This window comes from Podarcis raffonei, chromosome 10, assembly GCF_027172205.1.
Source record: "Podarcis raffonei isolate rPodRaf1 chromosome 10, rPodRaf1.pri, whole genome shotgun sequence".
NCBI classification, from domain to species: Eukaryota; Metazoa; Chordata; class Lepidosauria; order Squamata; family Lacertidae; genus Podarcis; species Podarcis raffonei.
In genome coordinates this window covers 76,837,486-76,854,111 of record NC_070611.1, presented here as the reverse complement: position 1 = coordinate 76,854,111, position 16,626 = coordinate 76,837,486, and the positions used below count along the sequence as shown (strand labels likewise).

Genomic DNA, 16,626 nt, shown 5'->3' with positions numbered 1-16,626 from the left:
GGTGAAAGAAAGTCCCCTCTGCTTCCTTACACTTCCAACATTTATTGTCAGACAGGTGATGTATCTTAGCTAACTTGACTGGGGTCATGTACCACCGGTATATCATTTTCATAATGTTTTCCTTCAAGGCCGTACTGGCCGTGAATTTCATTCCGGTGTTCCATAACCTTTCCCAGTCTTCAAACATAATGTTGTGTCCAACATCCTGTGCCCATTTAATCATAGCAGATTTAACTGTCTCATCCTGTAAATTCCACATAAGCAGCAAGTTATACATTCTAGATAACAGCTTTGTCTTTGGTTCTAACAGTTCTGTCTCTAGTTTCGACTTTTCCACCTGGAAACCAACTTTTTTGTCCATTTTGAAAACCTCTTGAATTTGAGCATAATGTAGCCAATCTCGCACCTTATTTTTTAGTCTGTCCTGGCTCTGCAACTTCCAATTGTCTCCAATTTTTTCAGTCAATTCCCAATATTTCGGCCAATAGGCCTCCATATTGGGTCTTTTTCGGGCCTTGGCCTCCACTGGTGATAGCCACCTCGGAGTTTTACTCTCTAGTAAGTCTTTATATTTCATCCAGACTGCAAAAATTGCTTTTCTGACAATGTGGCTTTTAAACAATTTATGTGCTTTAACCTTGTCGTACCATAGGTATGCGTGCCATCCAAAAGCATTATTAAAACCTTCCAGATCTAGGACATCGGTGTTTTCCAACAAAAACCAATCTTTCAGCCAGCAGAAGGCTGCAGCTTCATAATACAACCTCAAGTCCGGCAGGGCAAACCCCCCTCTTTCTTTCGAATCTGTTAATATTTTAAACTTTATTCGGGGCTTTTTGCCCTGCCAGATAAATCTAGATATATCCTTCTGCCATTTTCCAAAGCAATCCACTCTGTCCACGATCTGTAAGGTTTGAAACAAAAATAACATTTTCGGCAACACATTCATTTTTATAGCTGCAATTCTTCCCAACAAGGAAAGTTTCAATCTTGACCAAATTTCTAAATCCTTTTTAACTTCCAACCAACATTTCTCATAATTATCCTTAAATAAATTCAAATTCTTGGAGGACAAATAGATCCCAAGGTATTTCACTTTTTTAACCACATTCAGTTCTGTTTCTCTCTGAAACCCCTCTGTTTCTGTAATTGTTAAATTTTTGGTCAGAACCTTAGTTTTTTGTTTATTCAACCTAAATCCCGCCACCCGACCAAATTCAGATATAAGTTCGAGAACTCTTTTTGTACTGGATTCTGGCTCCTGCAGTGTCAAAACTAGGTCATCTGCAAAAGCTTTCAGTTTATATTGTTTCACTCCGACCTCTATCCCTTGTACCAACCGGTCCTCTCTGATCATATTCAATAGCACCTCCAGGACTGAAATAAATAACAGAGGGGATAGAGGGCACCCTTGTCGTGTCCCTTTTTCAATTTTAAATTCCTCCGTCACCACATTGTTCACTATTAATTTAGCTTTTTGTTCTGAATAGATTGCATGTAATCCATTCTCAAACCCCCGTCCCACTCCCATCCCTTCCAAGTTCTTCTTCATAAACATCCAAGATATGTTGTCAAATGCTTTCTCCGCATCAATAAAGATTAACACCGCCCTTGTGTTCCTGTTAGTCTGCAAAAGTTCTAAAATGTCAATGATGTTTCTAGTGTTCTCATATAAATGTCTACCAGGGAGAAAGCCAGCTTGGTCTTTATGAATTACTTCATTTAAGACTTTTTTAAGTCTATTTGCCAAAATGTCTGCAAATATTTTGTAATCCACATTTAGGAGTGAGATGGGACGGTAGTTTTTAAGCTGAGTCTTTTCAGATTCTGACTTAGGTATCAATGTGATGAAGGTTTCTTTCCACGTTTCTGGTGCCCTCTTCCCATCCATAATCTGGTTACATACCTCCAACAAAGGTTGTATCAAATAGTCCTTCAGAACCTTGTAATATTTGGAGGTAAGTCCATCCGGGCCTGGAGATTTGCCTAGTTGCATATTCTGAATGGCACCTTCAATTTCCTGTGAGGTTATTGTAGAGTTCAAGATTGATCTTTTATCTTGAGTTATTTTTGATAGTCCATTTATCTTTAAAAATTGATCTATCTCTGATTCTTTCTGGGGCCCCTGTGCATACAGTTCTTTGAAGTATCTGTGGAAGCACCTCCTAATTTCTTCTGGTTTCTGTACGATCCTTCCATCAATCTCTAGATTTGTTATCGTGTTTAGCTTTTGTCTTTTTTTCAGCTGCCAAGCTAGCAGCTTTCCACATTTATTTGCTGATTCAAAAGATCTTTGCTTCATCTGTTTTATTTTCCATTCAATCTCCTGATTAATCAATTTTGAGTATTCTGCTTGGTGGAATTTAATTTCTCTCAGCACCTCCTTGGACTTTGGTTTGGTTCTCAGTTTTTTTTCTCCTTGGTGTATTTTCTCCAATATTTTGTCCTTCTTTCCGTTCCAGAGTTTTTTCTTGATTGAATTCTGTTGTATCAGAAACCCTCTCATAAGAGCTTTGCTTGCGTCCCAGATCGTTCTTTTTTCAACTGTAGTATTCAGATTTATCTCAAAATAGTCCTTTAATGTTTTTTGGGCCTTTTTCACAATCTCTTGATCTCTTAGTAGTGTGTCATTCATTCTCCATCTGAAGGAACCGGGTTGAGTTAATCTAAGTTCTATTTTCAAGGCGTTGTGGTCGGAGCATGTTTTTGGGCAGATTTCCACCTTTTTAGTCTTGGGTGCCAGCCCCCTGGAGGTCCAGATTTGGTCGATCCTTGACCAAGACAGGTGGGCCTCAGAGAAAAAAGTTCCTTCTTTACCTAGGGGGTTCTTTGTCCTCCATATGTCGATCAAATCCAGATTGTCAGTCAGTTCGAAAAAAGTTTTGGGCAGTCTGCCGTCTGATGTTAAGTTTTGGTTGTAAGACTTATCCATATGTGTAGACACCACTCCATTCATATCTCCCATCATTATGATGTTAGCATAATCCAGATAGTCCAGCAACGTCTCATGCAGCTTCTTGAAAAATTCTGATTTCCCGTCATTTGGGGCATAAATTCCTAATATCAATATTTTTTCTCCTTGGGTTTGAATTTCAATTGCCAAAATTCTTCCTTGTTCATCCTTAAATAGAAATTTGGGTATCAGGCTCTCCTTAGCGTAGATCACCACTCCTCTTTTCTTTACTTTGTCAGACGAAATAAATTCTTGGCCTAATCTTTTATTTACCAAAACCTTCCTGTGGAGCCTGGTCACATGGGTTTCTTGTAGGCAAATAATGTCCAATTGTTCTTTCTTCAATATGTGAAATAACCTCCTTCTTTTCTCCGGGGAATTTCCGCCATTTATATTCCAACTGAGTAGCCGCAGAGACATCCTGAACTATTCTGCTACACCTAGAGCGGTGTATCTTCTTTCTCCTCTGGTTCCGAAGGTGCAGGTATTGCTCCACCTGGGTTGGGTATAGGCCAATTAGCTGCTGCTTCTTTTTGGAGGTCTTCTCCGTGATCGTGCTGGAACTTTTGTAAGTCCTCTGGTGATCTTATTTTAACCTTCTTCTGTTTGTAAGTGAATGATAGCCCTTGTGGGAACTCCCACCTGTAAGGAATTGTGTTGAGTCTCAGCAACTTAGCCAAATCTGAGTAGGTGGCTCTCAAGTCCAATAACTGTTTAGGAATATCTCGGTAAATTTCCACCCTTTTCTCTTGTATCACAATTGAGTTTTTGAAGTGTAGGCCTAGTATTTTGTCTCTCTCCTCCCTTGATCTCAAAGCTATTAAGCAGTCTCTGGATCTATCTTTTCTTACTAATCTTCCCAACCGAAAAGCCGATACAATTTTGAAATCAATTTCTTCTTTTAAGTCCCAGAACTTTGTAAACTCTGTTGTCAAAAGTCCTTTCAAATCTTCTTGTTCAATTTCTGGGACTGCCCTTAGTCTGAGGTTGGTCTCGCGATTTTTCAATTCCACCAACGAGAGATAGGTTTGTTGGTCCCCTATCTGTTTATGAAGAGGCTTGACTTCCGCTTTAACTTCCTCGACTTCTTTTTTAGCTGATGTTGCAATTTGAACGGCTTCCCCTGCCAGTTTACGATTCTCTTCTGTTGCTCCTTGCAATTTTTCAATTGCTTGGGTATGTTGGGAAACCTGATCTGTCAATTTCTGGATCGAGGATGTTGCTTGGTCAATTTTTGTTGATTGGTTATCAATTTTTTGATTTATTGCTGACAATTGTTCCAAAACTTGTTTCAGTACTGCCTCAGCTCCTCCTGCTGCCATATCTTCCTCTTCAGATTTTTCAGGCTTTTCGGTTTCTACTTTTTGTGTCGCAAGCACAGCTGGAACTGATAATCTACGTCCCTGAGTTAAAGTTGTTTGCAAAAGCTGTGCTTGCTTTTTTGCTTTCTCTTTTTCCTTAGCTTCCTTAGCTTTGGCTGCTCTTGTCTTTCCTGTGCCACTCATCAGTCAACGTTCAAGGTCAAGTGTTGTAATCCCATGGGAAAGGCAAGTCCAGAATTAAAAACAGTCTATTGAGAGAAGGTAAACAGAGAAACTTTCCCAGGCCTCTATATTCCCAATGTCCTCTAGGGGGAGTGCCACCAAAGTTTTAGTAAGAAGAAGGTAACTTTCCGCAATTAAAGTCTCTTTGTTCCAACTTTAAAAACAATTTTAAAAGCAAATTAGTTCCAGCACGCTAAAAGAAAGGTCCTGCAGAGCCCTTTTAAACATATAACAAAGTTCCAGCAAGGTGCCTGCAATTGTATCCACTTCAGCTAGGTGAGCTCAAAATTACACTATCCAGTTACAAAAGTATCTGGAAGCTTGCAACAGTTCCGCAGTTTAAACAACTTTACCCGGCCACCCGGGAATTTGGGGTTAGAGTCTTCCCTTGCCCTTGGGGTGTCCGCTCCAGGTCAATTTTATGCTGTATTTATTCTTTAAAAGTAAAATTCAAATGTGCACGAAAGTCCCGATTTAAAGCTTCAAAGCTTCCCTGTTCACAGCGCTTTCCGCTCTTTAGACCGTCTGCTTTGATCTTGAAAGCAGTGTCGGAAGACGGACTTCCTCTTTCTCGTCTCCCGTTTTTAGCCAAATTTTCCGATTTGATTTGTAGAATCTTAGGTCCTTACTCACGGGTTTGATGTTTCAGCCCGATGTTTCTTGGAAGAAAGGTCAGCGCTCATCCGTGACAGCCGCGCGGCTTCGCCTCCGCAGAAAGAGCGATGAACCCACAGCACCGCTCCCCCTCCTTCACTCCGGAGCCCCTTACGGGGTTCCTTTTGTGATTTCGGGGTCGCTCCAGGTGCCCGCCGGGTCCCACGGCCACGGACTCACTCTGCCCGTGGTTTATCTTGATGGGTTGCCGCTGCGCCGTCGCGAGCAACCCTTTTCTGCGGTGCCCCTCTTCAGAGCTCGAAGAGGTCCGCCATCACGGTTTTGCGCCGCCTCCGGAAGTCCTTTGGGGAGACATCTCCATCATGACGCCCACGATGAATCTCCGGAGGGGCCGCCTTGGCTTCTCCCTCCCGCCCAGGAATGGGCCCCCCCTTCAAGGCAACCAGAGAAGGATCCCTGGAAAGTGGGGGGTCCAGTCCCCCCACCCTTCCTTCCTACAAGCTCCATCCTCTTCCCACCCCATAAGCCCCTGCCCTGTCCGGATGCAGCGATTCTTCCCAGTCCAACCATTGGTCCCCTGGAGAGGAGAGGAAATCCCGAGAGGAAGAGGGGAGGGGGGAGGCCTTCTCAGAAGCGGCTCTTGGTTTCCGCAATCCCACCCAGGAAGCAGCCAGAAACCTTTTCCTCTCTCTCAGGCTTCCATCTTTAAGTCTCTTTTCAACTGCCTGGTTGATTGAGGATGAGGATAATGTACACCTGTCATCAGAAACAGGGGTGCAGAATCCATGAAATGGCTCTCAGGGCTGATATAGAAGTTGCACCTCAAAAGCATTTCTGTTCCTCTTATTCTTTGTAGGCAGTGTCAGAGTGACTGACAAGCTGAGATACAATCCATCAGCATCTGATGACAGCGACTCCATGAATCTTCCCAGTCAAAGGACCCATTTTCATGATAGACAGTGCCTGGGGCTGGAGGCTCTACACACTGGGTGTGCCTGTGCAGGCCAAAGACTGCCAGTATTAGCACAGGTGAGGTGTGTGACCTCCCCAAATTTACAGAATGTATGTGAATGAGCGTTCGTGGGTGGGATTATAGTTTACGGCAACCCTGTGATTTTCCCCACCCATAACATTTCTTGAGCTAATATTGCAGTACAAATACCAAAATAACTACAAAAGAATCACAAAAGAATAATAATTGTAGTATTTATACCCTGCCCATCTGGTTGGGTTTCCCCAGCCACTCTGGGCAGCTTCCAGTACATATAAAAGACAGGAAAACATCAAACATTATAAACCTCCTGACACAGGGCTGCCTTCAGCTGTCTTCCAAATGTCAGGTAGTTGTTCATTTCCTTGACCTCTGAAGGGACGGCGTTCCACAGGGCGGGCGCCACCACCGAGAAGGCCCTCTGCCTGCTTCTCTGTACCCTCACTTATCACAGAGAGGGGACCAGCAGGAGGACCTCAGAGGAGGACCTCAGTGTTCAGAGTGAAGGATGGGGGTGGAGACGCTCCTTCAGGTCTACAGGGCCAAGGCGGTTGAGGGCTTTAGGTCGCTGATCTTGCTCCTCCATAATGATCTCCAAGTCCGACATATAGTTAGCAGAATAGGAAAAAACACTCAGAGGCAGCAAAAAATCCATTCAGCAGATAAATTTAGTACAGAAGGCAAAGAAGCATGACTATCCAAAAACTGAATTTACAGTAAAACCCTAACACAGCATAGCAAAACAGCCCTCAAGTAAGAAAGACACAAGCAGAGTAGAGAATAGCAAAATAGGAAGTGGGACCAGGCGCCTTTCAATACTGTGATTTATAAACAATTCAGTGTCAGAGTAACCTTGGGACGGGATAACAAGCCTGGCTCACTCCAGTTTAAGCCAGCTTCATCTGGTTCCCAAAACAAGGAAGGTTCAGCATAATCTCATTACAACTGATCCCACCCCCTGCTCTCAGCAGAAAGGAAACTCCCTGATCAGGTAAGATGTTCCAGCTAGAGAAAACGCCAGCTTTGAATCACACAGAGTAAAACCACCAGAACCTTCTTGAACCAATAGACTAGGAATGATCTCTATATGTCAGATCAATACTTTTCTTGCCTGAAAGATGCAACCATGACAATTTAAAGATCAGCACAAACAGTTTGAATTGTGCTCCGAAATGCACTGAGAGCGAGTGAAGATCCTTTAGGACAGTGTTACAAGGTTGAACTTTCCATTAAGTACAGTTATCCCTTTGCCTTGAATATCCAGCTTTGTCAGTGCCAGATTAGGATAGTCCTGCGTCAGAAGACAGGCACGAGATCAGGCAGCACATCATTATTATAAGGAACAGGGGGTGGGTGTTTCCGTCTGGGATTCCCATTTGCCAGCTGCTTTCCTTCCGCTTCTCCTGCTCTCTCCATGCAATGTGAGGCATGTAGACAGAGGTCCATCTCCCAGAACAGGAGCTTCCCTGAGCACCCATTCAGCTGACCCCAAGCACCAAGCCTTGTCACTAGTTCTCTGACTGACCCAGACCACAGTCCCTGGAAAAGATGTAGACCTGGGTCTCCCAAAATGGTCCACTTGGACCTCTTGAGGCCATTGGGACTGTGAAGGTGACTCATGAAGAACTACAGGTGGAAACAGGGCTGGATGGAGGATTATAATAATATAATCATAATAATTTATTATTTATACCCCGCCCACCTGGCTGAGTTTCCCCAGCCACTCTGGGCGGCTTCCAATAAAATGTTTAAAACAGTACAGCGTTAAATATTAAGAACCTCCCTGAACAGGGCTGCCTTCAGATGTCTTTTAAAGATAAGATAGCTGCTTATTTCCTTCACATCTGAAGGGAGGGTGTTCCACAGGGTGGGCGCCACTACCGAGAAGGCCCTCTGTCTGGTTCCCTGTAACCTCATTTCTCACAATGAGGGAACCGCCAGAAGGCCCTCGGAGCTGGACCTCAGTGTCTTTATGATGCAGAGGATGAGGAATGTCCAAAGGAACGATGGACCAGAGAAAGAGAGGGCCTGCATGGACAGAGAGCAGCTGCCTTTCCTGTGAGGAAGCAATTGATTTGAAAAGGCTGTATTCCAAGATCATGCTGTGCTATTAATGATGTTTGAGGATTGTGAAAGGTTGCTGCTGCATTACTATCATTTGATGACATTGCTTTTTCATTTGCTGTGCGTAAGAGTGGGTGGGGTGGGTGTTTAGTTGGGTGTGGGAATTTGTTTAATTTAATTAAATATGGTGTGTTTGTAACATTCTCTTTTTTTGTTTGTTTTATTGTTTTGTTAGTTTGTTTTTTGTATAGGTTTTAATTTGATTTTAAGGGGAGGGGTCAGGGCTGCCTGGGAGTGGATCCCAACAAACAAAACGGCTGGGGCAGGTTCCACGGGGGGGATGTACTGGGACAACCGATCTCAGTGATCACGGGTAGGAGGAGGAGTTACGCTAAGACCAGACCACGTCGTTACCGAGGAAGCGGGCTTAGTCATTGTTTGAGGACTATCCCTGCCTCCAGGTCTGGTCTTGACCAGACGGGATACTGGAATCAGCAAAGGGATACCCACACAACCTGAAGGTGCTGCTGTGCAATGCCAGGCCAATGATCCATAAAACGACTGTGATCCATGACTTGATCGTGGATGGAGGACTTGACCTGGCATGTGTAACAGAGGCTTGGTTGGATGAAGCAGATGGGCCTGTCCTTGCCGATGCTTGTCCGCCAGGTTTCTCTTACACACAGCAACCCAGGTCATGTGGGCGGGGAGGGGGGTTTGCAGTGATTTTTAGGAAGTCATTAGTTTGCACCAGGCGTCCTATTGAGAAGACCCAGTTTTCTGAGTGCATGTTCTGGAAGTTGGGCAATAGGGGCAGTACAGGATTCCTTTTGGTGTACTGACCCCCCCCCGCTTCACCAATAATAATAATAATAATAATAATAATAATAATAATAATAATTTATTATTTATACCCCGCCCATCTGGCTGGGCCTCCCCAGCCACTCTGGGCGGCTTCCATAAAAACCAAAAATACAGTAAAATATCACACGTTAAAAACTTCCCTGAACAGGGCTGCCTTAAGATGTCTTCAAGGATTCCCTGTCCGAGCTGCTTCAGGTCGTGGCGGATTTTCTCCTGGAGAAACCTAGTTTGGTTGTCCTAGGGGATTTTAACATCCATGCCGACACGACCTTACAAGGGGCCGCTCGGGACTTTGTGGAAAGCATGGCCTCCATGGGGCTGTCCCTGAATAAGTCTGGCCCAACCCATAGCTGCAGACATGCCTTGGACCTGGTGTTTACCTCTATGGATGTTGGTGATCTGACACTAAGTAAAAGCAAAACAAAAGAAGTGCCATGGTCAGATCACTTCCTGGTGCAACTGGACTTCTCCGCGACCCTTCCCCTCTGCAGGGAGGTGGGACCGATTTGGATGGTCTGCTCCCACCATATAATGGATCCAAATGGTTTCCAGAGAGTGGTAGGGGATGCTTTATCCCATGTTGATGGCCTTTCAGCTGATTCCCTGGTGGCCCGCTGGAATGTGGAGTTAACCTGGGCTATTGACTGGCTCCGAAGCACCCTCTCTGATTGCATGGAGCCCGAACAGCCCCGTGGTTTTCCACGGATCTGAGGGCAATGGAACAATCGTTGAGACGGCTAGAGCACCGGTGGCGGATGACCCATTCTGAAGCTGACCAGACACGGGTTAGAGCTGAATGTTGAGCCTACCAAGTTGCGGTAGTGACGGCTCTATTGCATCTGCAGAAAACAGCAGCAGGAGACTTTTTCAGGTGGTTCGCAATTTAGCAGAACCACCTGCTCCATCAGGGCTCAGTGCGGCCCACATGATCTCCTGCAATGATTTTGCAAAGTTTTTTACAGATAAAGTCGCTCAGATTCACTCAGGTCGCTCAAGTCGCTCAGGTAGACTCCACCGTGGCATCAGGGCTGGGACGGGAGAGTGCTAGAGTTTGTCTAGTCAAGTTGTGTGGGATCAATTCCAACCTGTTACCCCCGAGGATGTGGACAGACTGCTTGGACGAGTGAAACCAACCACTTGTCTCCTTGATCCTTGCCCATCCTGGCTGATAAAAGCTAGCCAGGAAGGGCTGAGCGATGGGCTTTGTGGTGTGGTGAATGCTTCCCTCCATGAGGGAGCCTTTCCAGACCCGCTGAAAGAGGCAGTTCTTAAACCGCTTCTTAAAAAACCATTTTTAGATGCGGCCACGATGCCCAACTATCGCTGAGTCTCAAATCTTCCATTCTTGGGCAAGGTGATTGAGCGAGTAGTTGCTGAACAACTCCAGGCATGCCTGGAAGAAGCGGACCATTTGGATCCCTTCCAGTTGGGATTCAGGCCTCATCATGGGACTGAAACTGCCTTGGTCGCACTGGTTGATGATCTCTGGTGGGCTAGGGACAAAGGTTTCCTAGTTCTGCTGGATCTGTCAGCGGCCTTTGATACCATTGAGCATAACATCCTTCTGGACCGTCTTGAGGGGCTGGGAGCTGGGGGCACTGTCATACAGTGGTTCCACTCCTTTCTCCTGGGCCGTGTCCAGAAAATGGTGTTGGGGGATGAGTGTTCAGACCACTGGGCTCTTACTTGTGGGGTGCCTCAAGGTTCTGTACTCTCCCCCATGCTTTTCAACATCTACATGAAGTCGCTGGGAGAGATCATCAGGGGGTTTGGGCTGGGTGTTCATCCGAATGCGGATGATACCCAGCTCTACCTATCTTTCAAATCAGAACCAGTGAAGGCAGTGAAGGTCCTGTGTGAGTGTCTGGAGGCGGTTGGAGGATGGGTGGTGGCTAACAGATTGAGGTTGAATCCTGACAAGATAGAAGTACTGCTTTTGGGGGACAGGAGGCGGGCAGGTGTGGAGGATTTCCTGGTCCTGAATGGGGTAACTGTGCCCCTGAAGGACCAGGTGCGCAGCCTGGGAGTCATTTTGGACTCACAGCTGTCCATGGAGGCGCAGGTCAATTCTGTGTCCAGGACAGCTGTCTACCAGCTCTATCTGGTACGCAGGCTGAGACCCTATCTCCCTGTGGACTGCCTTGCCAGAGTGGTGCATGCTCTGGTTATCTCCCGCTTGGACTTCAATGTGCTATACGTGGGGCTACCTTTGAAGGTGACCCAGAAACTAAAACTAATCCACAATGCAGCAGCTAGACTGGGGACTGGGAGAGGCCACCGAGACCACATAACACCGGTCTTGAAAGACCTACATTGGCTGCCAGTATGTTTCCGAGCACAATTCAAAGTGTTTGTGCTGACCCTTAAAGCCCTAAACGTCCTCGGTCCAGTATACCTGAAGGAGCGTCTCCACCCCTCATTGTTCTGCCTGGACACTGAGGTCCAGTTCTGAGGGCCTTCTGGCGGTTCCCTCACTGCGAGAAGCAAAGTTACAGGGAACCAGGCAGAGGGCCTTCTCGGTAGTGGCACCCTCCCTGTAGAACGCCCTCCCACCAGATGTCAAAGAGATAAACAACTACCAGACTTTTAGAAGACATCTGAAGGCAGCCCTTTTTAGGGAAGCTTTTAATGTTTGATGTATTACAGTATTTTAATGTTTTTCTGGAAGCTGCCCAGAGTGGCTGGGGAAGCCCAGCCAGATGGGCAGGGTATAAATAATAAATTATTATCATTACCATTATTATTATTATTATTATTATTTCATAAAAATTGGGAACATGGGTAGGAAGCGGGGGAATGTAGGAGATGTGTGAAATAAGAGAAGGGGCAAATGGTGATTGATTTGTTCTTTTCCCTTTGTTCTCTTCCTTGGAATCCAAAAAGGACTTCCTCTCTGCCCACTCTGAAGAAGGTGTTACAGAAGAATGTCAGAATTCCAGGGGACGGGAATAGACATTGAAATGTGAGAAATGTGGAATATGCTTCACTGAATGAGCACACATAGCTCACATCAACAAACTCACAGGAGAGAAACCTTTTAAAGATTTGAAGTGTGGAAAGAGTTTCACTGATAGTGAAAAACCTAGAACACACCAGCAGACTCACATGGGTAAGAAAGGATTCCAATGCAGGGAGTGTGGGAAGAGCTTCAGTCAGAGTGGAACCCTTAAATTACACCAAAGGACTCACACAGGGGAGAAACCATTTAAATGTATGGACTGTGGAAAGAGCTTCAGTCAGAATGGAAACCTTAGAATACATCAACGTACACATACAGGGGAGAAACCGTGTAAATGCATGGCTTGTGGAAAGAGCTTTAGTGATAGTGGAACCCTTAGAAAACATCAACATATTCACACAGGAGAGAAACCATATGGAGTGTGGAAAGAGCTTCAGTTTCAGTTCAAACCTTAGACAACATCAACTGACTCACACAGGGGAGAAACCATTTAAATGCATGGAGTGTGGAAAGAGCTTTAGTCAAAATGCGCACCTAACTTTACACCATCAAACTCACACAGGTGAGAAACCATTTAGATGTATGGAGTGTGGAAAGAGCTTCTTTCAGATTGGAAACCTTAGAATACATCAACGGACTCATACAGGGGAGAAACCATATACATGTATGGAGTGTGGAAAGAGCTTCAGTCACGATGCAGGCCTTAGATCACATCAACGGACTCACACAGGAGAGAAACCATTTAAATGTATGGAGTGTGGAAAGAGCTTTAGTTACGATGCAGGCCTTAGACAACATCAACGGACTCACACAGGGGAGAAACCATATAAATGTATCGAGTGTGGAAAGAACTTCAGCCAGAGGGCACACCTTAGACAACATCAACGGACTCACACAGGAGAGAAACCATTTAAATGCATGGTGTGTGGAACAAGCTTTAGTTATGGTGGAAGCCTTAGATCACATCAATGGACTCACACAGGAGAGAAACCATTTAAATGTATGGAGTGTGGAAAGAGTTTTACTTACGATGCAGACCTTAGACAACATCAACGGACTCACACAGGAGAGAAACCATTTAAATGCATGGAGTGTGGAAAGAGTTTTAGTGTTAGTGGAAGCCTTAGAACACATCAACGAACTCACACAGGGGAGAAACCATTTAAATGTATGGAGTGCGGAAAGAGCTTCATTCAGATTGGACAACTTAGAACACATCAACGAACTCACACAGGGCAGAAACCATATAAATGTATCAAGTGTGGAAAGAACTTCAGTCAGAGTGCACACCTTAGACAACATCAACGGACTCACACAGGAGAGAAACCTTTTAAATGTATGGAGTGTGGAAAGAGCTTCAGTTATAGTGGAAACCTGAGAGTACATCAACAGACTCACATCGGTAAGAAACGATTTAAATGTATGGAGTGTGGAAAGAGCTTCAGTTATAGTGGAAACCTTAGAACACATCAGCAGACACACAGGGCAGAAACTGTTTAAATGTATGGACTGTGGAAGGAGCTTCAGTCAGAGTGGAAGCCTTGATTTATGTCAACAAACACACAAAAGACAAACCATATAAATATCAGGAAAGTAGACAGAGGTTCAGTCCTAGTGGAATCCTACATCTACAGACTCATGGACAGGAAGAACTTTAACAGTTGACACCCTATAAACCCATCAACCCTCAAAGAGGAGAAGCTGTTTAAAGGGAAAGATTGCAGAAAGTGCTTTAGTTATAATGGAGTGTTTAAGGAACATCTAAGAGCCAGTGTGGTGTAGTGGTCAAGAGTGGTTCGTAATCTGGGGAACCGTGTTTGCGTCTCCGCTCCTCCACAGGCAGCTGCTGGGTGACCTTGGGCCAGTCATACTTCTTTGAATTGTCTCAGCACCACTCACCTCACAGAGGAAGGGAAAGGAGAATGCTAGCCACTTTGAGACTCCTTCGGGTAGTGATAAAGCGGGATATCAAATCCAAACTCTTCTTCTTCTTCTCAGAGTGGAGAACCCATTTAAATGTATGGAGGGAGGAACGTGTTCCTTTCAGAGTTTACTCTTCTTCACAGCAATGAACTTAGCAGAAAATCCATCTTCAAAGCATGTCATGTATTTGTTCTGCTGTTTATATGTAAAACTGTATAGTAATGAAATAATGAAGGTAATATCCCACAATAATGAGTATAATTTTAGATGTAAGGTACCTTTTGATAGTGAGGGGGAGAGGGTGAATCTGTATTTCTGGTGGTGAGTGAGGATTAGGGCTGGGCATATATTGATCTCATCCTATACCGGTTTCTAGACTACATTGTGATAACCTTTGGAAAACAATGGATATGGCAATACACCACGAATCACAGTGTGTGTTTCTGGGATGCACATTTGCCTCAAAGCAGCCGGCAGAAAGCTTTGCTTCATGAAGGGCTTCTGGCTGATCGCTCGCCATCACAGTTGGAGATCTCTTTATCGGAGGAGACCTCGGTATATCAAAGGCAGGGGAAATAATAATAATAATAATAATTTATTATTTGTACCCCGCCCATCTGGCTGGGTTTCCCCAGCCACTCTGGGCGGCTTCCATAGAAAACCAAAAATACACTAAAATATCACAGATTAAAAACTTCCCTGAACAGGGCTGCCTTAAGATGTCTTCTGAATGTCAGGTAGTTATTTATCGCTTTGACATCCGATGGGAGGGCGTTCCACAGGGCAGGCGCCACTACCGAGAAGGCCCTCTGCCTGGTTCCCTGTAGCTTTGCTTCTCGCCATGAGGGAACCGCTAGAAGGCCCTCGGCGCTGGACCTCAGCGTCCGGGCAGAACGATGGGGGTGGAGACGCTCCTTCAGGTATACTGGGCCGAGGCCGTTTAGGGCCTTAAAGGTCAACACCAGCACTTTGAATTGTGCTCGGAAACGTACTGGGAGCCAATGTAGGTCTTTCAAGACCGGTGTTATGTGGTCTCGGCGGCCGCCCCCAGTCACCAGTCTAGCTGCCGCATTCTGGATTAGTTGTAGTTTCCGAGTCACCTTCAAAGGTAGCCCCACGTAGAGCGCATTGCAGTAGTCCAAGCGGGAGATAACCAGAGCATGCACCACTCTGGCGAGACAGTCCGCGGGCAGGTAGGGTCTCAGCCTGCGTACTAGGTGGAGTTGGTAGACAGCTGCCCTGGACACAGAATTGACCTGCGCCTCCATGGACAGCTGTGAGTCCAAAATGACTCCCAGGCTGCGCACCTGGTCCTTCAGGGGCACAGTTACCCCATTCAGGACCAGGGAGTCCTCCACACCAGCCCGCCCCCTGTCCCCCAAAAACAGTACTTCTGTCTTGTCAGGATTCAACCTCAATCCATTAGCCGCCATCCATCCTCCAACTGCCTCCAGGCACTCACACAGGACCTTGACCGCCTTCACTGGTTCTGATTTGAAAGAGAGGTAGAGCTGGGTATCATCTGCATATTGATGGACACCCAGTCCAAACCCCCTGATGATCTCTCCCAGTGGCTTCATATAGATGTTAAAAAGCATGGGGGAGAGGACGGAACCCTGAGGCACCCCACAAGTGAGGGCCCAGGGGTCTGAGCACTCATCCCCCACCACCACTTTCTGAACATGGCCCAGGAGGAAGGAGCGAAACCACTGCATAACAGTGCCCCCAGCTCCCAGCCCCTCTAGACGGTCCAGAAGGATGTTATGGTCGATTGTATCAAAGGCCGCTGAGAGATCCAGCAGAACTAGGAAACAACTCTCACCTTTGTCCCTAGCTCGCCGGAGATCATCAACCAGCGCGACCAAGGCAGTTTCAGTCCCATGATGAGGCCTGAATCCTGATTGGAAGGGATCCAAATGGTCCGCATCCTCCAGGCGTGCCTGGAGTTGTTCAGCAACCACGCGCTCAATCACCTTGCCCAAGAATGGAAGATTTGAGACTGGGCGATAGTTGGCCATACTGGCCGGGTCTAAAGATGGTTTTTTAAGAAGCGGTTTAATGACCGCCTCTTTCAGCGGATCTGGGAATGTTCCCTCACAGAGGGAAGCATTCACCACCCCGCAGAGCCCATCGCCCAGCCCTTCCCGGCTTGCTTTTATTAGCCAGGATGGGCAAGGATCAAGGAGACAGGTGGTTGGTTTCACGTGTCCAAGCAGCCTGTCCACATCCTCGGGGGTACCGGATTGAAATTGATTCCATGCAACTTGACCAGACAGAGCTCTAGCACTCTCCCGCCCCAGCCCTGCTCCCACGGTGGTGTCTAGCTCCCTCCAAATATGAGTGATTTTATCTGCAAAAAACTTTGCAAAATCGTTGCAGGAGATCTTGGGGTCTTTACAAGGCCCCGGTGGTAAAGGTGGTTCCGTTAAATTGCGAACCACCTGAAAGAGTCTCCTGCTACTATTTTCTGCAGATGCAATAGAGGCGGTGAAGAAAGTCTTCTTTGCCGTCGCTATCGCCACTTGGTAGGCTCGAAGTTGAGCTCTAACCTGTGTCCGGTCAGATTCGGAGTGAGTTTTCCGCCACCGACGCTCTAGCCGTCTCAGCGATTGTTTCATCGCCCTCAGCTCCGAAGAAAACCACGGGGCTGTCTGGGCTCCATGCAATCGGAGAGGGCGCTTCGGAGCCAGACAGTCGATAGCCCTGGTTAACT

General features: G+C 46.1%; 1 protein-coding gene and 1 pseudogene across 4 annotated transcripts in view; both read left to right on the top strand.

Moving 5' to 3' along the window:
- LOC128421746 (zinc finger and SCAN domain-containing protein 2-like) overlaps positions 1-14,483 on the top strand; it is a 48,672-nt gene extending 34,189 nt beyond the window's left edge. For 2 of the 4 annotated variants that reach the window (XM_053404929.1, XM_053404928.1), the window contains exon 2: positions 11,915-14,483. In XM_053404929.1, coding sequence (XP_053260904.1) covers positions 12,273-13,490 — 1,218 coding nt within the window. In that variant the 5' untranslated portion in view covers positions 11,915-12,272 and the 3' untranslated portion in view covers positions 13,491-14,483. Of the gene's footprint in view, positions 1-5,968; positions 6,147-11,914 lie in introns of all 4 variants that reach the window. The other 2 variants (XM_053404926.1, XM_053404927.1) reach the window with 2 other exon arrangements.
- LOC128421753 (zinc finger protein ZFP2-like) overlaps positions 1-16,626 on the top strand; it is a 461,814-nt pseudogene that overhangs the window by 94,597 nt on the left and 350,591 nt on the right.